This window comes from Trichoderma gamsii (genome assembly GCF_001481775.2).
Source record: "Trichoderma gamsii strain T6085 chromosome Unknown Scaffold_35.2, whole genome shotgun sequence".
NCBI lineage: Eukaryota > Fungi > Ascomycota > Sordariomycetes > Hypocreales > Hypocreaceae > Trichoderma > Trichoderma gamsii.
Window position 1 is genome coordinate 158,314 of NW_020171372.1, and position 22,870 is coordinate 181,183.

The window sequence follows — 22,870 nt, forward strand, 5'->3', positions numbered from 1 at the left end:
ACAGCTGCCAGAGGCTGTTTATACATGCCAAGATGGGCAACCATGTCCATATGAACTGCATTCATCCACGCGGGATACTAGCATCTGATTGATGCACGAGGCATACACATCAGGATATACTCATACCAGGTAGGTAGGTAGTAGTCGGGATAAAGGCGAGATGGACCGACTGAGATTCACACCGAGATAGGCAAGTACGTGAACACGTTTCGGGAGCTTGGGTAGCAGTTGAGATTCTGAATGCTGCAGAGTTGGGTTCTTCCCCTCAATATCATAATTAGGTACGTTAAACAAAGACTAATAAGATCGCAATAGAGACATTTCTCTCCTTCTAGGAGAAAAGAAAGAGAAGAACGTCTCGTACAAACGCAAGCAATCATTAACACATCCAGTCCCGCAACCCTGCGAACAGCTGCATATAAAGTATTTTTGTCTTTTATAGGTCGTCAAATAAGTCAAAAAGTAAAAATCCTCCGTAGTACGTGTGAATTCCGTATCGCCACGCTTTAGACCTTCTCGATATTAACGATGCCACCGTGGTCGTCAACAGCAACGGCCTTCTTCGTCGTCGATGCTTTGACGGGGTTGGGGGCCTCAAAGATTTCGTCGAGCTCTTCCAACTATGGAGAGAAAATGTTAGAAAGATGCCATCGTTGGAGACGGAGTGATTGGTACTTACAGTGCGTCCCTTGGTCTCGGGGATCAAAAAGTAGATGACGACGGCTTGAACGGCATCTTGAATGGTAAAGACAATGTACGTCTTCCAGCCAATATTCTTCATGGAGACTGGCCAAGCGAACTGGTTCAGGAGACCAGCAGCGTTGGTGGCAAAGCTGGAAAAAGCCATGCCCTTGGCGCGCTGCTCAAAGGAGAGCACCTCGACGGGGAACAAAGCCTGCAGGGGAGTGATTCCAACGGAGTAGACGGCGCCAAAGATGAAGATCATAGCCAAAGAAGCCTTGGATGCAGCAGGGTTGGTGAAGATGGGATTGCCGCTAGAGTCGACGCCTTCCTGAGATGCCGCGAGCCTGGCTGAAGCAATGGTCATACCCAGCCAGACGATCGTACAGGCAGTGAAGGAGAAGATCAACAGAGGTCGACGGCCGACCTTGTCTACCAGGAAAGCACCCAGGATGGCCCATGCAAACTGCTGGCAGTTGTTGATGAGGGTGATGTTGGCTTGGGCAATGGTGCTTGTGTAGCCGGCAGCATCGAGGACAGAGCCAAGGAAGTAGGATAAGACGGCGTTGCCAGCCCACTGACCGAAGATGGTGACAACAAGGTTGCAGCCGAGACGGTAGTTGGCGGCGCGGCTGCGGAAAAGAGCCCGGTAATCCCACCAGCGCTTGTCAGCACCGTCCATGTTGAGGAGCTGCTCGTACTCAAAGAGCTGAAGGGTGACCCAGGCAGAGTCGGGATTGCCGTTGCCGTGGTATTTTGTGAGGATGGCCTTGGCCTGTTCCTTCTTGTTGTGAACGTAGAGCCATCGAGGAGATTCGGGCAGGAACATGCAGAAGATGATGATGAGACCAGAGAAGAGGGCCTGAAGCCAGATGATGAGTCGCCAGGAGAAGTCACCTCCAGTGTTGAGTCCGCCTCGAGCAGCACCGGCAGCAAGAATGGCACCGGAGAACCAGAGGGTGTTGTACATGGCTAGAGAGAGAGAAGAGACGATGATTAGTACCATGATATCCGCCAAATGCGAATGGCGAAGAGGTAGAAAGAAAATCGAGTGAACAATGAATGTGGGGAGGGCGAGCAATAAGACTTACCGCCAACACGACCACGGTACGCAGGGTGGTTAATCTCAACCACGTACATGGGGCCAGCAGCAGCAGCGAGAGAGACACCGAATCCAAGCAGGAATCGTCCGCCCATGAACTGGCCCTGCTGGTTGCCAACACCCTGGATAATGGTACCGACAATGATGAGAGTGGCACCAGATAGCATGCCAATTCGACGACCAAAGCCATCAATGGTAGGGCCGACAAAGGGAAGCGCGGCGACACCACCAATCTGGTACATGGAGGAGACGATACCAGCCCAGATACCGTCGTTTTCGACATGGTACTTTGCCTTGAACCAGGGGTTCTGTAGGAGGTTGTTGATGAGGGAACCATCGTAACCGTTCATGGTACTGCAGAAGAAGGCAATAAGGGAGAAGAAGTAGATGAAAAACTGAGCCTTGGTGTAAGCATTGGGTGGCTCCTTGATCATGGCCTCGGCAAAGGCCTCGTTGCCATGGACAATGGCAGTTCGAAGTTCGCCCTATATGATGGTCAGCAAGAACCGCGTTAGCAATAATTCTACCATTTTTTTTGTTCGGTTTCCAGCTTCGATAGAAAGATTGGGGATTTGCATCGGGTGGTATGCCATACATGATCTTCCACTTCATCATGGACCTGAGTCTCGTTCTTTTCGCCCATGGTGACGGTTGTCTGCAGCCCTGTGGCCAGACCAGCTTCTTTCAGCGAGAAATGGTGATGTTTTCCTGAATCTCTCGACAAGACCCCGTTGCACGAGGGACTATCGAACAGAGATGAGAGGGATGAGGGGAAAGAAGAAGGAAAAAGACGAGAGGCAGCAATCGATTGTCAGGGGGGCGCTGTCGATTTTATGTTTCTCTCTCGTCCCTTGCCACCGCGCTGTGCCGCTTCCCCAACCTTTCTCACCCTCTTCCACGAGCTTGGGTTGCCTTTGTTAGGATCAGGCAAATGGCCCCCCCCCGGTCAGTAGGGCCGAACGAGAAAGAGCTGCAGCTGCGAATGAGGTCCTGGCAGCATCAGCCTGGCACGTCCAGAGTAGGATTGAATTTCGCCGGCGGATTATCTAAAGCAAAGCAAAGCACCAAGCACTTGGGCATGCCGTGCCGCTCATACGGCCATTGTCCCCTTTTTGGCCGCTCATACGACTGCGGTGAGATGAGGCTATTGGACAGCGGCGTCGAGCCGTGGCGTCGACATTCGGCCCTCGCAACGATGCGGGGAACGACTCCAGGCCTGAAGAGGGTGCGGAGGGTCCCGCTCCGGATGGGACGGTGCGTGCTTTGGGAATAGGCACAATACGTGACCCCGGGCCCAGGCGACGGTTGTGCGGCGGCATGGATCCAATGAATAGACATTAGCCTAAGTGGTGCGGATCATCCGCTCTGGGGTATCAGGGCGCCTGCAGCCTGGCCATTGGACCCAGGCCACGCGACGCACGGAGAAATCCTGCCATTGGCGCTGCGGATTGGAAGCAAACGGCAGAGATGGTGGTGATGCGAAGGTTTTGGTGGTTGCGGGCTCGTCAATATTGATTGCAGAGGCCAGGGCCGTGGTGGTGTAGATGCTGCTGCTTACAGTGCGATGTGCATGTCAGATGGCCATGATACCCTGTCAACAAGATGGCGGAAAGACAGAAAGAAACAGAGGCCTGGACTGACTCATGCAGAGAAGTGCAGAAAGTATCAAGAGGAGAAGCAATATAGAAAGAGGCGAATTCTTGATGCCCAAAAGTCCTGCAGCATCAGGCGGTTGGTTGTGCCAATGTTCCAATGCATGGCCACCTATAATAGGCTGACCATGACATGCCACGCCTGGTGTGATTGAGATGGGGAATCTCGAGATGTCAAGACGCAAAACGCAACAGCCACAGGGACCGGGCCCGGTTGTCTCGTAGCATCGGCAAACAGGGCCGATGATTAATCAATCGGTTTAATTCCTTGGGTAGCATTTACGACCGGGAGGCGGTTCTTGCCAGAAATGCAAAGTGCCAAGACGAATAGCCATTTCGCGCTTCGAACATGGAGCATTTCGACCCAGCAGATCTTCAGTTGCTTAATACCATATACTGCAAAAGACCAATACAAAAACAGAAAGAAAAAAAAAAGGTAAAATGAATAAAATAAAAGCCATGGCGCCAACTTAGCTTTGCGTCCGCAGCTCGAAAGCGGCCCCCCCTAGCCATGTATTATTGCAGGTATTACTCCGTCTCTCGTAAAGGCTTAGTCCGTTCAACTCCAAGCCATCTATAATTTGATTTAGAGGTTGGGCAAAGAAACAACACTCCGAGGTAAGTGAGTGCATACTGCTAGCATAAGGCATCTGGAAATAGAAATAGAGAATGCATGGAAGTCACGGCGAGATCAAAAGGGCTGCAACATGGCAGCAGCTGAACGGTTGTGAGTTCGAATGGGGAAACTGCGAGTAGAGCTACTCGGTAAAGATGGCAACTGGGCACCATCCACGCGAGATGATCGCGATATCTCGCGATATCCATATGACAGGTGCGACCAAGAACGTGGGGAAGAGCAGCTGCCCATGGAGTGTGTCAGGTGGCAGGACACGCCGTCTGTCGGTGCCCAAATCCAATATCGTCGTGACTTCCCATTGCCCCTTACTCCATACCATGTGCCTACTCCGTGCTTGTCCAAGCTCCAATTCGCCATTTGTGCATCTACTAACTTATGCTTCCTGCAGCTCCTTCGCACACATTGCAAGATAGGAGCATATTTCCAACGAATAGCATCTCCACGGAGCTCGACTGAAAAATCCTTGGATCCGCTCGGCACTCGCCACCGTCAAGCTGGAGCATTAGCGAGGTCCAAGCTACGGGGAATCGTATGGAGCATGGAGAACGGCCCGCCGTTTTCTGCCTTGTGCATTAGTTTGATGCTACTAGATCCATGGATTAATCGTGGGCCACATATCTGGCTGTTAGCAGGAACAGGATAGGGAATATTGTCAAGTGTTTATGCATGGAGTAGCCTGGTGGCGGCTTATTACCAGGTATCTACCCAACAGGCAAATCAAATCCTCAAGCTATCGATTCTTCTACTCTCGTTTCTATTTTGTTCTATTTTCAGTTACCCAACCAAAACCTAATCCTTTACTCATTTCTCCTACAGGCCAACAGCCTTTGCGCTCAGTGTCCACAGTTTTTCCGACTCAATATCGCTAATGGCCGCGGGGCTAACGCAATCGACATAGTAATCTGCTATCCGAGCCCTTTGCTCGATATACGCGCCGTTGTGGGCTAGGTGTTGCGAGTTGTTAGTTACTACTAGTATTGCTGCTGGCAGCGGAAGGTAAAGTTTGCGAGGTAGGCCAAGAAGAAGAGGGATAGAGGATCTGGACGAAAGAAAAAGGAGACTGCTGAGAGACGACCTACCCTTGAGAACTGGATCAAAAGATGCAAAAACGTGAGAAGAAACACCTCGCTCTGCCGATATCAGCTCCGGTATTTGCCAGCCATATGGCGCTCCACCCATTCGAGAAATTCTCCCTGCAGAGAAAAAGCGTTAGCAATTTGATATAGCTCATGACGGATAGCCAACAGTTCACCGTACAGGTTTCCTCTCCATCTTTTCCAGGTGAAAAGTCGAGATGAGCGGCAAGACTGGTCGTCCCAATCGCTCCTGGGTTCGCACTGAATGACAGAAGCCCACGATCTCCCAGCCTCTTGGCAAGCTCTCTAGAAAAGAGAATGTTGGCCGTCTTGGATTGGGCGTAGGCCGTCCATTTTTCGTACGTCTTTCCTTCCTGTGTAATTGGTCAGCGCATTGCCCTGTATCTCTTTCAAATGAACTTATGGTGGCGAAATAAATCTAAATGCGTATAGGTAGAGCCGACTCCTTCAGAATTTCGCTCTCGACTTACATCAAAGTTGATGTCCGCATGACGAATGCCGCTAATATAATGCGCACCGCTGCTGATGTTCACCACTCGACCGTCCTTGGCTGCAAGGACCTTATCCAGTAGCAGGTTGGTCAAGAGAAAATGGCCGAGATGATTGGCTGTGAATTGCTTTTCAAATCCGTCAACGCATATCTCGTAGGGCACCGCCATGATGCCCGCGTTGTTCACCAACACATCGATCACGGGGACGTCGTCCCAAGAGTTGACCTCCTTAGCCGCTTTCCGCACCGAATCAAATGAAGTCAAATCAAGCTCCAGCACTTTGGTCTTGACCTCTGGCTGCGCTTTGGCTATTAGTTCGGCCGTTTGCTTAACCTTCTCCAGGCTTCTTCCAGCGAGGATGATCAGCTTTGGCTGGCCTGCCGCGATCGACTCTACATATGTTGCGCCTAGAGTGTTGGGAGTAACGCCAGTGGTAAGGATGGTCTTGCCTTTGATGATGGAGGCGTACTCAGCGACCAACTCGGGGCCTGTGATGGTATCCGGATATGGGTAAGGCATGTTGGAGTCCAAGTCTTGACTCTTCTTGAATCACGGCAGAGGTTGAGACTAAGTTAGCCAGAAGAGCGAATGTGCTGTCACACTGACCAAAGAATTGAATTGAGAAGCTATTGCTAAATAATCGCGGGGAAGAAGGGACACATCAGCGTCTTTATACCCCTCGCTGAGGACTTATAACGAACAGAGCTTCGGACCTCTTCTGCTCTTTCTCCACCGGTCTCTCGCTGATTTGCGTCTTCATGCTCTCCTGTCCGCATTCTAGCTCTTCGTTGACAAATCATTATTTTCTCACATATTCTCCTACTGGGATACCTATTTCCGCATCCTTTCTCATCTTATATTTTAGTTGCTTTCTATCACGACTGCAGCTAGCGGGCGTTTTTGGTGTTTCCTGGTTGGCCGGCTCGCTTGTCTGCAAATTCCTGAAATGGAATACGTCGCCCCAGGCTCGGTCCAGTGATTGGGTGGCGCTTACAAGCGCTCATCTGGGCCATTTTTATGGAGTAAGATAGCAGCCGACATCCTGACGGCCTTTTGCGAATAGTGATAGTCTGTTGCTTTCTAATCCTGATAACTTTTCAAGAATTAATCATCCCGTGGCTGCAGAGGGTGGCAGATTAGTAGGCATTTGTTCCTTCGCCGAACGTGATTGGGTTTCTCGCATGGGTTTCTCGAATGGTTAGTAATAGTAGATGGCTTGGATTAAGCTACCGGCGGTGCGCCATCGTGTTCCACCGAGTCACGGAAGAGACTAGGGAAGAGTTCCGAGCCGAACTTGGCGAGGATGGAAGCAACAGGGCTGATCTCTCTCGGAACAAGCCGAGGGAACAAGCCGATTCGATTCTCAACCCATGCTCGATTTTGCTATCTAATCAACTTTGTAACTTATCCATCTCAACTTGACTGGTGCTGATATTCATGGTCTCTTTTTCTGATTCATGATATTAATGGTCGCCGTTGAGAAGCACAAGCTTGCTTCAATAATCAACCTGCATTTATAAAATGGAATCAAGCATCGCTGGCAAAACACTGCGTTAAGCAACTCGCGTTCATAATAAGCTTTGTCTCCACTAACGAGAAGACTGACGAGACTACCTGTTCCCATGCTCACCCTGTAGCATAAATAGATCACACAAGCACGTAGCTTTCTTCCTCATTCCCAGAATAACTAACAATCAATCATGAAAAAGAAAAAGAAATGACACAATCATGAAAATAGGTGATGACAAAGACAATGACAAGGACAACCAATATGACCATGCAACACAACATTAAAAAACCGTTTAAAAAAGACAAGAGTAGCGAAAAGAAAGAAGAAAAAAAGACAAAACACAAACATCAAACCTCTGCTCGCCAACAACAGCATCCTAGCTAGACAAGACAAGATGACACAAAATAAGACAAAGACCAAAACAATAACGGCAGCAAATAATCCCGTACAACAGATATGGTATCCGACAAGGTTACATTGTTAGTATCAACTCCAATATGTGCCCCAACCTTTGAACGTCGCCTGACGCGATGGCAAGTCGTAGCCAACTCTTTTTTTCCTTTTCGTATGACTGTGAAATGTTTTCTAACAATCGTCCTAAACCCACTTCTCCTTTCCTTCCGTTTCTCTCTTTAGTCCTTCACATGCATACACGTGCTTCTCTGCCCTCTTTCTCATCCTTCCACCCTTGTTGTTTTGCGAACGCAAGCGAAAATGTATCATACTGTGCATGTGCTTGCTTGTTGAATAAATGAGGGAAAAAAACTTGCAACTCAAATTCGTAGGCTTTCATTCGTGGCTCGTAGATTGTTCGTATATCTTCCATATGCGTCTCTTCTCTCTTCTTTGTTCTTTGCTCTTGCTCCATATCAATACTCATGTCGCGTCTATTCCTCTTCTTCTTCGATGGGGGCCGGAGTGCGACGCTCAACGCGTCTCTTAGGCCGCCTGTGTCGGCTGCTGCTGATATTGCTAGCCGAGTCATCGGGGTAGAGATCGTATTCCTCCATCTGCCAATCCTCCTCGCTGGCATTGCCAGCATCGCTCTCAGCCCAAGCAGGTCGCTCATAGGTTGAGTTCAGAGAGTTGCCAGAGCCGGGAATAGAGAGCACGTCGATACGCTTTCGGCTCTGGAGGTTCTGCATGAGGCCGGCTCCACGCTGTCGCAGTGCAGTCCGAACAATCTCTGCCTGGTGATGCAGCTTCTCAAAGGCATCCTCCAACGCCTCCATGCCCTGATAAATCTCTCGCTCAATCTCAGCAATGGCTGCCATCTCCATCTCCTCATCGTTGGATACCGGGGGTCGGCTCCCACCCATACCGGAGGAAGTAAGGCTGATGAAGGACGCGGGAGTCGCATTGCGGGAGTACGGAGAGAAAGGGGTGCCGTTTCGAGAACTCATGGCTGAGGGACCGCGGAAGGGTGTCGGGCCTCTCGACTCGACGCCGTTAAAATCGTCGCCGTCAGCGCCAGACCATAAGAAGCCGTCAAATCGGCCTGATGTTAAAATCTCCCATTCCTGGCTATTAATGTTGGATAGGGTGATGAGTAGGTCGTGGGTATGGCGATTTTTAATGAGATAGGTAACGCTCTCTGCATCACGAGGAACCTGCTGAAGGCGGTATAGCCGCTGCAAGGAGAGACCAGTCTTGATGATGAAATCGTTGCGTGGTCGGTTAAGCGGAGTCGGTGCACGCGTGGCAGGCCTTAGCTCCTTTGATCCGGATAGGAGGGCGTTGAAATAGGGCCGGTCCTCGGCGTCAAGGTTGGTCAGGATGGCGAAGCTCAGCGTCTCGTCATCGACCTCTTGGGGAGGCGGAACAGGCGTCTCGCCCGTGCTGTGAAGCCACTTGTCGACGGCAGACCGGACCTTCTTTGACTGCCGCAGATAGTGTTCTCTAAACTCCTCAGCGATATCAGGATCCAGTTGGATGGGAGAGTCTGGCCTTCGGGGGGTTTCTCCTGATACCTCGGCCGCCTTGGTGCCAATGTCTGCCAAGTCAAAGGGCGGCCATTGGGGCAGTTCAATGCGGCCGCTGACCCATTCGAGCACATCACCCCAGTTCAAGCCGCGGTGAGGTTCGTTAGACTTTTCGCATATGAGGCAGGAGCAGCCGTGGGGTGGCAAGTCTCGAGAAAAGACGTTCTCCAACCGGTCAAGCAGACGACGAGCGACTGATCGATGGCCAGTAGCCACGGCAACCGATCCTTGCTTTGTGAGAACGGTATGATACTGGTCCAGGAGGCTCACAAAGGGCGTGAAGAGCGTCTCGGCGCCAGAGAGGGGTGATTGTGAGGGCCTGGAACTGCCGTTTGGGACGGGCAGAACCGACAAGAAGTGTCTCGTGACGGGAGCCAAGAGACCACCATTTTGCAGCAGATAGTCTACCCTGGGTACGTCGAGGACATCAACGGCAGGAGGCGGAGGTGGCGGCGGGATCGGCGGCGGAGGATGAGAGGGCGCCTTCATGGCGGGCGTGGCCGTGCCCGAGGCAATGGTAGATGCATAGTCGTCGCCGTCAACGCCAGAGGCGGGAGTGCGAGATCGCTTCGAGTCGCCATAGAGATGAGAGGGGAATTGGTGAGCCTGAGTAGGCGTCTTGGGAGACGAGTCCTGGGCACTGGAGGGAGACGAGTCGACGTGGAGCGGCTCAGGCTTGCTCTTTTTTGCGCTGCGAGTTGACGACGACCGCTTGGATGAGTGGCGTGAATGTGAAGCCGTGCTAGACGAGCGAGACAGGACAGACGACCGAAGTTTGTCGTGGATCCTGTTTGTGGGTGAGCGTATCAAGGTCGCAGCGCTGGTGGACGAGCGGCGGCTAACCCTCGAGGACTTCTCCTCTGTGGCACGGGAGGCCGACCTGGAGACCGTGGACCTGCTGCTGCGGTCTAGGAGTTCTTCGGCGCGTTTCCTGGCTGCAGAGACGTCTGTATCGGGAGGTGTGGGCGGTCGAGATCGGGAGGACCTTTTGGAAGCTGATCGTGGAATGTCGTCAGGGGCGAGATGGTTTTTGGATCGACGCTCCTGATCTCCGCCGCCCGAAGCAACGTCGGTAGGCTCAGGCGTTAGCGGGCTGGAAGCCTTGTTCTGAGAAGTCGAAGAGCCGGCAATGTCTTCGCGGCTGTTGACGGCCTCTTTGCTGTGCGCCTTGTCAAACGACGGGTAAGGCAGCGAGATGCGGTCCTTTTCGATGGAGAGCTTGGACATTGCGTCGACGGTCAGATCGGACATGCTGACTGGGCGCTGGGGCAGCAGGCGGTCTCGGTCCCTCTCTCGGTCTCGATCGCGATCGCGATCTCTATCTCTATCTCGGTCCCGGTCAGATTCCTTCTTGCGGTGGCGCCTGGTGGACGAGGTGAGCGAATGCGTGTCGCTGGAGCTGCGAGCGGATTTCGAGGAGCGGTGGGGGCGGTCTCGGTCAGGCTTGCGCTCAGATTTGGAACGACGGGCCCTGTCGCGCAGGCGTTCGTCGTCGACATTGACGTCGGCGTCACGTTCCTTGGACGGCATTTCGAATCACCATCGGGGCAAGTTGCGCTGCGTTGGGTTGAGTTGAGGGGCAGATGGATTCGTGGTGGTTGGTTTCTGCGGAGGCTGCAGCGGTTTTGAGCAGGGGTTGCGTTTTTGGGATTGGAATTTGTGTGGTGTTTGCTGTACTCTTTTTTTTTTCCTTTTTGTGCAAGTGGGAAAGGAGAACGAGGCGAGTCAGGATAGGACAAAAGGAGAATGACGATGGAGACGCAGGCAAACAAAAGCGGCGAGCTGCAGATGAAGGGGGGAGAAGGAAACGAGAGCAGAAAGGGATGATGTGCAGGTCGGACAAAGAGTGAGGGGACGGTGAGGAAGGGATCACCCGAAATCGAAATCGAAATCGAAGTCGATGCCGGAAGCTCTTGCTTGGCTCACTCAGGCAGCGACGACCCCTACTAGAGACAAAGACTGGCCTGGAACTGGAAGGGTGGTACAGACAGGTACGAGATGCAGCGGTACCTGTCAGGTGATACGAAGCGCTGTGACGACGGGCTTTTCGCTTTTAGGGGCCTGCATAGGGGGGACACGACAGGCTGGGCTTAGGGAGGCGGTACTAGAGGGAAGCGTACCTGTACTTTGCGATGGGGTGGGGCAGCGGCAACAGCACAGCTTGGAGGTGGGCAGATTTTAGCGGTCGTGTGGCCTGGAATCTGCCTTTTGCCGCTTGATGCACGAGACTTTGATGCATTTGATCGTCTGGAGTCACTCAATGGATCTGCCCTGCCTGTAATCACGTCGCTAGAGCGCTGCTTGAGCTGCTGGCGGTGCAGGGCGGTGCATTAATATGCCCCGGGCAGAGTGTTCAGAGTCGAGAAAGCTGTGGCACTTTACGGAGTTGAAAGCCATCAATCGGAATGACAAACTGCTAGCTCGGCATCATCTCTCCCTCTCACGGTGCGACCCTAGATAGAAACGGCGGTTTAAGGGCTGATATCACAGGGCACATGCTAAGAAATAGAAAAGAATGCCCATGCATCAAACTGCAAGCTACTGGAATCAACGAATGCAAATTGATCGCCTTCCGTATCAAACAATGACGCCCAACCATGTGTGAAAAAAAAAAACGCTGATGATGCCTTACCGCGGGTGCTCCCAAACGCCTAAAGCGCGGCCCGGGCAAACGGTGCGCCCAATCCGTGCCACTCAAAAAAGCCATCCAGAGCATCCATAGCAGCTGCCACACCTAAAATTGGCAGCACTGGAGCACTTTTCCGCACCAAAGCAGCAGCTTCGATTTAGCGGCACATCAAAAGTCTACAGCCGGCGCCAATCACAGCCCAATGGAGGGGGGGAATGGCCATAATGATTGGCTGCACGGATTTTTCTTTTTCTTGGTGTCCCTCTCTTGCGCCCCTCCCCTGACGTGGCATCCGGCGCTTCACCTTTTTGTATGGCATGTGCTAGCATTTGAGTTTGGAATATTTTATGGAACTCACGGAAGAAGATTATGTCTGATGCGTTTGGGGCTATTGAGACTTCAAGTGCTGACGTACGACAGAAGAGGAGTCTGGAAGATGGAGAAGAAGACTATTCCAAGAGCACCTAAACTATTCAGAATCTTTACATCTCCAATAAGATGCTGCAATACCTATACAAGTAGATGTCATACGAGCTTCTATAGATACATTACCCCTCAACAGAATGCGACGTACAGAAATTCTACACGCACACTCTTTCGTATACTAAACGATGCAGCATCTCAGGCCAATCGCATCCATGCCGCATGTTCGATAGCGGAGACATGTTGCCATTATGCAGTTGCAGATGCCACCACTTTCAAGCCAAGCAGATAAAAGGTACATGTATCTCGAACGTACATGTCGTGAACTGATGCATAACTGGCATCTACGAAACGAAGCCTGGACATTCATCTGTAAGCGAGCCACACCCATCGTTAGAGGAATATAGGCAGTGCTTGCCACCGTCCACCAGTCCATAGTTCACTTTCTCTTTGAATCTTCGAACAATCTTGACAAAAAGCTGCTACTTCCAAATGGGCCATAAGAACAGAGACGTCAATGCATCTAGCAAATGCGAGTAAATCGCTGTTGTATAGGTAGGCGGACAGTTTCTCTGTGCCGCCACATCTTGCTATAATAGAGTCTCGTATACATGTATCTATTTCATCCATCCATCTATGCAAAATAAGCCTTCGACAAAATACTTTGGGGGACTTTTTTCTCCATCTGTAAAACACCAATTCCTTGAGTATACTATATCCAAACGCCAACTCTTTTGCCTCTTCCAAGTGCATATATCTATACGTGTTGAGAAGAAAAACAAGCAAACCGTAGAAACAAAACCAGCCGAATAAGACAAGGAGAATAAGCAACGCTTCTTTACAGACGATCCAACAGGCCGCGGCTCTCGAGGAGCAAGATGATCTCATGCACAATAGAGCGGACGTTCTGCTTGGTCAGGTCAACAGTCAGCTCGGCCTTCTGAGGCGTCTCATAGGGGTCGTCGACACCGGTGAAGCCCTTGATCTCGCCGGCACGAGCTTTCTGGTAGATGCCCTTGCGGTCCGTCTTCTCGCAATGCTCGAGCGGCGTGGCAACGTGGACCAGGAAGAAGGGTCCAGACTTTTCAACAAGCTCTCGAGCGTGCTGGCGAGCATCCTCATATGGCGCAATAGGGGCAGCAATGACAGCAGCACCGGCCTTGGTTAGCTCAGAGGCAACAAAAGCGATGCGACCAATGTTTAGGCTTCGGTCCTGGCGGCTGAAGCCCAGCTCGGATGAGAGCTCGGCACGCACCGTCTCACCCAGCAGCATGGAAACGGGTCGGCCACCGCCCTGATTCAGCGTCGCCTGCAGGGCACGCGCGATCTGATCCTTGCCGCAGTTCTGGTATCCCGTCAGGAAGACGGTAAAACCCTTCTCACGCGGCAGTGGGTTCTGCTCTCGCAACACCTTGACCACCTCGGGGTAAGAGAACCACTCGGGAATCTCCTTACCCGTCCTCAGGCGGTTTCGCAGCTCCGTGCCGGAGATGTTCATGGTGCGGGTGCCCTCGGGGATCTCGTCGGCAGGCATATACTCGTCGCGGTCTGGGATGTAAATCATCTCCTGGAACTCGACCATCTTGATGCCGAGCTCCTCCTGGTGCTGCTGCACGAGGACCTGCGCATCATAAGGGCCGTAGTGGTCCTTGCCGTTCTTGTTCTTGCCGGGGCCGGCGTGGTCACGGCCGACGATGAAGTGAGTGGCACCGTGGTTCTTGCGGATGACGGCGTGCCACAGAGCCTCACGGGGACCACCCATTCGCATGGCCAGGGGCAGCAGAGCGAGAGCAGCCATGCCGTTGGGGTATCGGGGCAGCAGAGCGCGGTAGACGCGGACTCGGGTGAAGTGGTCGATGTCACCAGGCTTCGTCAGGCCGACAACGGGGTGGATGAGCACGTTGGCTTGCTGAGAACGAGCAGCCCGGACCGTCAGCTCACGGTGAGCGCGGTGCATGGGGTTTCGGGTCTGGAAGGCGACCACCTTTTGCCAGCCGAGCTTGTTGAAGTGGGATCGCAGCTCAGCAGGGGTGACTGTACAGAACCAACTGGTAATTAGTGATTTGCCCTTTCGACTTTGCACGTATACGTATTTCTAGAGGCAGAATGGAACATACATCGCAGATCGAGGAAGTCGTAGTGCTCGAGACGGCTGATGGCCTCGAGCTTTCCGCCAACGTAAAAGTCCTTGGCGACGTTGAAGAGGTGCTTGACGCCGGGATGGGTGTCGTCGTCACTGCCAAAGACCAGCTTGGCTTCCTGAACCCTGGATTGCGCGCGTAGTGTTAGCTCTCTGTCGAGGACGTTTGATTTTTTTTTTTTTTTTTTTTTTTTTGGCTGTCTGCTTGATAGGCCAATGGATCCTATCATGCAAATCACCAATTCTCATTCGCGTCGTCATTAGAGCTTACTTGTCTGGTCTGTACACATCCTCGACGGTCAGGATGGCCAGATCCCGGTCATCTCTGAAGTCGCGCAGCGTAATCTTTGCGCCCGGCTTGATGGAGAGCTCATCAATCTGTGCCTGGTCGACGTCAAGGGTGATGGGCATGCTGAAGAGCAAGCCATTCTCGAGGCGGTTCTCCTTGACGACTCGGTTGTAATCATTCTCGGTCATGAAACCTGCGTAACAAAAACAGTAGCGTCAGTAATCGCGGCCATATAAGTTGATTGCGCCTGTCTCTGCGCCTGTCTCTGCGCCTCTCTCTTTCGCCCCTCCCCTCATCGGCTTCATTTGCGCCAACGCTTGCGCCAACGCGGGGCACGTCGAATCCTTGCGATCCGCATTGTGCGCGGGCTTGGAGGGGCTTCGCGACTACCACTAACCCAACTGCGACGGCAAACAAACTGTGGCATACCTTCTAGGGGCGAGAAACCGCCATTGAGAATGAGCTCCAAGTCGCAGAGATGGCGCTCGGACAGCACAAGCGCAGGGAGAGTCTCGGCCTGCGCCAGCAGCTCGGCCTGGCGAGGCAGATCGCGGGCAAAGAGGTCCTTGAGGACGCCGCCGTGGGGAGAGTTGGCCATTGTGACGATGGTGGGGTGGTCAAGCTTGAGAGGATAAAATGGTGTCAACGGCACGGCCAGTCACGCAACAGGCTCTGATGAAAGGAGGGAAACGACAACGAAAGCAAGCAACGAGAGATTGCAAGCTCAGGGACGGCAAAAGAGCAAGAAGCGAGAACGACAAGATGGAAGAGTCACAAAGAAGGGAGATGAAGAGAGGGGAGAGGAGAAAAGAGGGAGAGGATGGATGGGGGCGGGCGTCTCAACGCCAGACTATAAATGCTTTTTCTCCTCTGGGGTCGTCTCGGAGATGCTAAAACGCCAACGATCCATGGCCCCGAAAAAGGTACATTTGCAATCTGAAGCGCAAATCTGTAGAGACACACCTGGCAGATTGGTGATCCCGTAAGCAGCCTTGCAGGAAGATCTGCCTGCTTCTCTCCTTCTATACACCACTCCCACCCCACCGGCTGCCCATGGGAAAACTGGCCCGTGGAGTCGCAAGTCGCAGCAGCTACAGTACATACTAAGCATTACTCGGCAAATGCTCCACAGAATAGGAAAAAAAGACTGGGAGCGGTCCACCACAGCCATAGAATGGCGGCATTTGGCTCGAGATTCTGGCGATGACGTGCTCGAGAGCGATGCTCCGGGTCCCGCATGGCTTGGAGGCCAGGCCCAATCAGCAACGAGCAGATGTCCGCAAAAGCCAGTCCGAGTATGAGGAAAGCAGAGCCAAAGGCCTTTTCCCTTCAACGGACGGGGTCTTTTTCTCCATTGAACAGGTTAGCCGCAATTGCGAAATCTCGGACCATCGGCGGTGGGTTCGTTGCCTCTCTGTCTCTTTTTTTTTAATCCCTCCTGTTCCTTTCCGTTTGAACTGAGGCTGAGGAGAGCGGCCTGCATACGTAAACCTGCTGTTGATCGTCACTAGAGATCAGACTGCTTTATATGTGTAGTCGACGGAACCCTAGCCGAACGCAAATGATCGACAGGGTGAAAGATTGGAGGATATTCGGTTCCATACGACAACTCATCACCAGCCATATACCTATGCAACTGAGTAGGTATCTGCCAATCTGTTCATGTCTCCAGTCCCCCAAGCCAGGATGATGACAAAACGATTTGGATGGAGGGAATTAAAAGAAGAGAAGCCCCAGTCCCGCCGACTAGCCACGGGCTAGGCACCGTCTAGTGTCTCCACGTCCTTCGGGCCATCGCTTGCTCTTGATTCTTTCTTCGCCTTCTGCAACGTTCGACCGCCTAAACCTTGGGTGGGAGGATTGGCCCAGATTTCACCACCGGACGCCTCGATTTCGCCATTTTCTTTTTCGGGAAGGCCCCCTGTTTGGGTGCTGGTTTTGGGGTGCGTTCCGTCGTAAAGTCACGCTTGCAGCTGCGGTTCGCCAGCGGCTCTCGGGCTCCCGGTGGATTCTTTTTTTTTCTTCGGGCTGTCGGCGGGCTGGTTGGATGTGAGAGATCGTTGGAGAGAGTGGTGATATGTACTGCTTCGATCCCATGCTGTCAGTATCTTTCTTTGCCGTAATTCTATGAGCTCTTGATCTATCCATACACGTCATCCATAGGAACTGTTGCAAGCGTGCTTGTGCGATGGCTGAGCATGTGCCCATAAGCAAATACGTATATGCGTGGCGATTTGACGTTGCACCTGCTAGTGCTGGACGGATATCCATGGCAGCAAAGCTGAAATTGTGATAGATTTGGAGGATGATGATGTTTAAGAAAGTCCTCTTGTCATCGCTAGGTTTATTCCTCTTGTCATCGCTAGGTTTATTCCGGACTCTTATCAGTCACACGAGTTTGCCAGCGTAAGGCAGTTGCTGCCGGGCCGTGGGGGAAGGATCTACTGCTCATCGCTCTGTGGTACGTACATGTACTCAATGTTCTTACTAAGTTAGGCAACGTCCAAGTTCAAGATTATCGCAACAAAAAGGTCCAAGTTCTATTTGTCTAACCAAGCCCAAAAGAAATAACATCTAGTCCCATAAAAAAAATTAACAAAAACCGTTTCAAATCCAAAAACTAACGTCCAAAATCTGGTAGAAATAACAAAAAGGAAGGTATACAGCAAAATCTCAGTATCGCTCAGTGAGCTGGTTTTGGTGTCAAGCAACAAAGAAACAAGCCCGAAAAAGAAACAAAACAAAACAAAAACAAAACGCAATAAAGAATTCATGTGAGTAAAACAAAGTCGCAAAGTGTCCACTTTCTGGCTGGGCCAAATAGCTGTCGTCTCATTTCACCATCCATGCCCATGTGCTGTTTACCTAGTAAGGCCAAGTAGTTGTCGTCTCGTCTCACTGCTCAAAGTGCAATTTCGTAAATCATGCACGAGATGGTGGCTGCGCTCCTGAGCGTCGCGTATTTAAGCCATATTACATTGTTGTCGGCTCTGCCTCGGTATCCCGCAACTCCCAAAACTTTGAGGCAGGGAATCTGGTTGGTATAGCCCCCACTGTTAAACTCCTTGCCGCAGCACATTTGGTCGTTCATGTCTCCTGGCCATTCTGCATACGCTGGTTATATTATTAGCATCATTCTCTGTAGTAAATGCTCTAACGGGGCGGTGGGAGGGGTATCTTAAACGTACAAACAGTTGTTGCGGGAGGCAACGTGAGTCCACTCCTGACTTGTGCGTTTTGCTCAAACCACAGGCAGATGACTCCGTCGAGATTGAATTGTCCCTCCTTTGTTCCGGCTATAACCCGATCCTTGGCACCAATTAGCTTGGCCAAGGACGCAATGTCGTCTCCGGGGATGGATGTTGCCAAGCGGCCATAACGGCGCTCGTCAATGTCTGGCATCTTCAAATCGCAATGACCAATGGGATGCAGGCTGTTGGTCGGCATATAAGTGCCTCCAATGAACAAGATCTTGATACCGAATCTTTGTCTCATGTTAGCACTTGCATAGGCATGCCATTTCTTTGTAGCATTGACTAGGAAGATCCTTTTGCCATGCATCTCACCCATTGCCCAGACGAGGTCGTCGTCGTTTCCGACTTTTATGCTCTGCACGCAATTGGGGCCGAGCAGTGGCACGGTATAGAGGTACTCGGTGAGATCGGAAATGATCCACCCAATGGGCCATTCAGCTGAAGAGCTTGCCATGATTAGATGCAAGAAGATTTTCGGGGGTCAGATCTGAGAGTTTAAGAGTCAGCGCTTCAAGAGTTGAGGCTACTTGCTGTTGTTAGAGAGGTGTCTGGAAGAGTTGATGAATGCCTGGATGGTGCGGAGGTTGCTGGAGTGCGTTGTGGTGTGTAGAAAGCTTGTGTTGTCTGGGTTGTTTCGAGATGGTTATCAGAAGGTCAGATCTGCCTCTTATTATAGTTTTTCGAGCATGCCTCAAGATGAGTATTGCTGTTGTGTATACTCTACGACAACGGAAACTGGTCCAAAAGGTCTTTGTTGTGCCGGATCTCAAGCATGTAAAGTCATATATCAAGTTCATTATTGTTCAAAGTATCCCCTTATAACAAATATTATGTTCAAAAATGCCTTCAAAGAGACAGATCATATCCCAAGACGAAATGTTCGTATCAAGTTCATCTCATTGAAAGTGGCTCTGCGTAACATTACGCTTACGAATATTGTCAAAAGAAAAACAAGTACGTCAATTGTCAAAAAGCTCTGTCTTTGTAATATCTCGTTCGAGAATGTCTTCAAAGAGGTGAAATGTAACAACTTCACATAACGAAACCGGCATTTCTTATTGAATCATGTTCACAGGACATTATCTCACTAAGAATGATGAACTCTACGCGCTGGGCTTTGTTTGAACTCTGTAAGACACGTATTGTTTGAACATGATTATGGCGAGTACAATGTAGAAATAACGCTTGGATAGGGCTTTTGGCATATAACGCAAATAAGAGTGCGTCAGACAACAAAGACAATTTATTTTCATCGGACGTTCATCGGTAAGCATCTTTGTCGCCTAATGCTCTTTTTGGGCAAAAACACCGGTATTGAGAGACATCAAAGGAAAAAAAAGATAAAAACGGCAAGCAACTGAGAATAAAATAGAACTCAAGGCATACATGTGATGGAAAGAAAGAAAACTGCATTCGGAGGAACAAATGAACGCCTAACTTTGTTATTCATGTGGTGCCTCCTCCTACCTTGAGTGTTGTATTACCATCTTAATACAAACACGCATGGTAAGCAATTCCATTGTTTGGGCGGTTTCACATATATTTATAGAAACATTTAGAGAAATGTGCTTGTTCTCGGAAATATTATTTAAAAATAAAACATCCTTAATGGCCCTGGTTCTCCGCCAAGGTAATCAACCAAGCCGCGGACTGCAATACACGTCGGCTTTGGGTTCACACAAATCATTGTTTGAGCAGCCCGACCATCTTTCACGGTGCAAGAACAATGATTTTCTTTCTAGACAAAACAAAAACCTCCCCCAGAAAACGCTGAACTAGTAGAGTGGAACTAGACATCAGTCGATGTACCCGTAACAAAAAGAAGCGTTTCCCTTCTGTCTCTTTGCTCCTTGCTTAACAAAGGGTATAGAAATAGCTCTCTAAAAAAACTGACTGACTTGAAAGCACCCCCTCGTTCTTTGATGATCCCCCTCATCATTTCATGGTGCTTTAAGCAGTTCAATGGCACCCCTCTCGGATTATGATTCATGCCAGTCTAAAAGACAGAGATTTTCCCACTCTTATAGACTCCGGTCTTGATACACAGGGCGGACATTGATGAAGTAGTTGGTGTGCCTGTGCTCTATGAGTATCTCGCGCTGAGTATCTCTCACGTACCTGTTGATGGCGTGTAGAAGGCGGTTTACGTATACACGAGCCATAGGTGTAACGTTGCTCTCCGCCATGAAATGTTTAAACTCATCCACGGAGGGAACAGGCATTTTCCAATCGCTCCAGAGTAGGTTGGGATGATGTGAAGACCTTTGACGTGCCAGCGTCCTTTTGTGTAAATTGAAGCGATATCTCTGAGAAATTGTTATCCTTTCACCACTTTCGCTATCCAGTGCTCCAGTTATGATATATGCCGCCATTGCACAGCCTTTCATTTTTTATATTGTTTTTACTTTTGGTATTCATTTTAGCCTTTTACCACTTTTCTTTGCTTCTATTTTTATGAGTGTTCAAGTTCTCAAATCCAAACGGTTTTTTTTTCTTCATGTGGATAGAAGACTGTTGATGTATCATTGGTGAATACAACAACAATAACAACAACAATCGACCAAATGCCTTACCAAGAGGGGCAGATAAGAAAGATGGGTGAAGAAAAAGAAGAATAAAAGGAATTCCGAAATGCGGCCAACACATGGTTGAATTGCTGTCACTTCAACGTTCTCTGCGGCGCGGGTCGGGCACTGTTGCCTCCAACGTCGGTAGGTGCTGGAGAACAGAGCAGACATGCCACGCAGCTACTTCATACGAATGGTCTACCGGTTGCTGAGATACGTCGGAGCGATGGCATAGGCCTGTAAATTTCAGGCATGGCAGGTCTTTGAAAGGTGGCGCACGGCAAATGTATGGTTCGAGAGATGGGTCCGAATAGTCATAAGCAGGGAAAGCTTTGTATATGCAGTCACTGGATGTATCTTGGCTGATGACCAAGTTTCTCACCACCGTCAGAAGGCTCTTTGCGTTCCTTATACTCTCCTTTCTAACCGAAACACTAAGTCTGCCTTCGACATTATAACAGTCAACCACGCAATGGTTGAAGCCAAGATACACGCCATTTGGTACAGTCGTAAAATGGCCGAGGTCGCTGACCATGCACATCCGAAGCTGCAGACCATTATTATTGAGGGCCTCAACCATTACCTCAGCCAAACGAGGTATGTTGCCTTTGTATCCAGCATTTGTCGGATAGGCCGCATGACTATTGACTTCTGTGTGAGTATATGGATACTGACGGGGGCCGGTAGAGGAATCTGTGGGCACGTCGTCTGTCCAGACGCCAATTGCAGCATCGGTCTGCAAGACTCGATGGCCAGCAACGAAAGCTTCATCGCTTGGGACGATCCAAGCAATCTCGTATGGCACTTGCATATCTCGCGCTCGCACTCGCGGCATAGTGGCGTCTTTTGAGGAAGGCGATGAGTATCGATTATTGCTGTGATTCTGTGCGTTGAAGTTTTCTGTTGGCAGAGGTTTGGGTATTTTGGAAGTTGGAGGATTGGTAAATTGCTTGGGTTGCTTAAAATGACCTCAGGACAGTGCTAGCATCTTTATATGTAAGTACAAGCGATGTATGTAAGAAACTATTATCATACTGCCGCCACTTTACAGCCTCTTTTAATCCTTTATTCTTACTGGATACATCTCTTATAGGTCGTTTATTCCTCCACCATTTAGTGTTCATCTCTTTGTAAAACAATGAGATTCAGAAAGCCAAATATCTTCTTATTTCGTATTCTAAAAGAAAACTGTTTAACCCAAGATTGGTGAATGAGATAAAAACAACAAAAACAACAACAAACATGCCAAGCAGGAAAAGTCACCGTCTATTCTATATTCCGATCCAAAACGTCCCAAAAGATGATGAAAACAAACAAAAATGCAACAACAACAACAACGACGACGACGACGACGACGACGACAAACTCAACCGACCTGCCCATCTAAGAGTGATCATTAAGAAAACATTGCCCTGTGGTAAAGATGGTTAAAGAAAAAAAGCAAGAATGGAAAGAAAACCTGTGCAGACGCGAAATTCCGAAGCCACTTGTCGTAAGCCCTCCGACGTCAACTATTCGTTCAATTCGCTATTGCCTCTAGTCGCTCGAGGTGCTCAAGAACACCCTTAATATGGAATCCCGCTACCGCAGACGAATTAGTTTGCGCTTCGTCAGACATGTCGCTCGCGTGGCACAGGCCCATAAACATCATGGATGGTAGGCCGAAGAAATCATATGAACGACAAATGTTCGTTTCGAGACTTGGGTCCCGGATATTGTAGAGAAACAAAGGTACAAACCTGTGGTGTTCCCCAAGTTGGGTATCTTGATGTCTCGCCGCCGCCTCGAGGAGGCGCTTTCCGTTCCTTTCAGCGTCAGGCATAATCAAGCTAGTAGCGAGAGGGGGAAATGAATCGAGTAGGCAGCTGTCGGTGGTAAGAGGTGGTGTGAGGAAACTGTAGTCCTCAATAGAAGCCAGACTGCTGATTAGAAACATGCGGATGTGCAGATGATTTCTCTTAAGCCTGTTTATCATGATATCAGCCAAGGCAGTGACATTCCTTTCATCTTCTGCATTCGCTAAATAAACGATGTGCCCGTTTATCTGATTGTGGTTAAACACATATTGGCGGGGGGGAGCAAAATCGGGGTGCTCTATGGTGGCGTCATTTCTCCAGAAGGAGTTCTCCTGAGCGGGCTGCAGAACTTGGAGGGCACCCTGGAAAGCCGACTGGTTGGTGGCGATCCAGGCAATGGCGTATGTCAGTCCCGGCATGATGGGCGGTCTTGGGAAGAGGTGATGGATTTTGTTTACGGCGGTGATTTCAAGGGTTGAAGTTCTCTGTTGGGAGACTGGGAGCTGTTTTTGTTTTGAGGCTGAAAACTCTTCTGTCGGTTGAGGTTTGGAAGCTTGAAAGCTGGAAAGTTGGGATTTTGATAAAACTGTCTTGGTTGCTGGGATTTGGATGGCCATTGA

General features: G+C 50.3%; 7 protein-coding genes across 7 annotated transcripts; all 7 read right to left on the reverse strand.

Moving 5' to 3' along the window:
- Positions 1–506: 506 nt before the first annotated feature.
- On the reverse strand, positions 507–2,426 carry TGAM01_v208401 (hypothetical protein; the record flags this gene model as incomplete). The annotated part of the gene is made up of 4 exons (XM_018808385.1): positions 507–620; positions 680–1,653; positions 1,773–2,268; positions 2,379–2,426. 4 exons carry the CDS (start codon positions 2,424–2,426, stop codon positions 507–509), a joined length of 1,632 nt encoding a protein of 543 aa, XP_018658431.1.
- A 2,456-nt stretch (positions 2,427–4,882) lies between these two features.
- On the reverse strand, positions 4,883–6,179 carry TGAM01_v208402 (oxidoreductase; the record flags this gene model as incomplete). Its single annotated transcript, XM_018808386.1, has 4 exons — positions 4,883–5,016; positions 5,152–5,265; positions 5,330–5,522; positions 5,640–6,179. 4 exons carry the CDS (start codon positions 6,177–6,179, stop codon positions 4,883–4,885), a joined length of 981 nt encoding a protein of 326 aa, XP_018658432.1.
- Positions 6,180–8,057: 1,878 nt separating this feature from the next.
- TGAM01_v208403 (hypothetical protein) lies at positions 8,058–10,682 on the reverse strand (the record flags this gene model as incomplete). Its single annotated transcript, XM_018808387.2, has 1 exon — positions 8,058–10,682. One exon carries the CDS (start codon positions 10,680–10,682, stop codon positions 8,058–8,060), a length of 2,625 nt encoding a protein of 874 aa, XP_018658433.1.
- Positions 10,683–13,042: 2,360 nt separating this feature from the next.
- Positions 13,043–15,231, reverse strand: TGAM01_v208404 (sulfate adenylyltransferase; the record flags this gene model as incomplete). The annotated part of the gene is made up of 4 exons (XM_024550319.1): positions 13,043–14,238; positions 14,322–14,470; positions 14,616–14,826; positions 15,063–15,231. 4 exons carry the CDS (start codon positions 15,229–15,231, stop codon positions 13,043–13,045), a joined length of 1,725 nt encoding a protein of 574 aa, XP_024404927.1.
- Positions 15,232–17,535: 2,304 nt separating this feature from the next.
- On the reverse strand, positions 17,536–18,341 carry TGAM01_v208405 (hypothetical protein; the record flags this gene model as incomplete). Its single annotated transcript, XM_018808390.1, has 2 exons — positions 17,536–17,747; positions 17,822–18,341. 2 exons carry the CDS (start codon positions 18,339–18,341, stop codon positions 17,536–17,538), a joined length of 732 nt encoding a protein of 243 aa, XP_018658436.1.
- A 2,210-nt stretch (positions 18,342–20,551) lies between these two features.
- Positions 20,552–21,289, reverse strand: TGAM01_v208406 (hypothetical protein; the record flags this gene model as incomplete). The annotated part of the gene is made up of 1 exon (XM_018808391.1): positions 20,552–21,289. The coding sequence occupies one exon, from the start codon at positions 21,287–21,289 to the stop codon at positions 20,552–20,554; it is 738 nt and encodes a 245-aa protein (XP_018658437.1).
- A 684-nt stretch (positions 21,290–21,973) lies between these two features.
- Positions 21,974–22,669, reverse strand: TGAM01_v208407 (hypothetical protein; the record flags this gene model as incomplete). Its single annotated transcript, XM_018808392.1, has 1 exon — positions 21,974–22,669. One exon carries the CDS (start codon positions 22,667–22,669, stop codon positions 21,974–21,976), a length of 696 nt encoding a protein of 231 aa, XP_018658438.1.
- Positions 22,670–22,870: the final 201 nt, after the last annotated feature.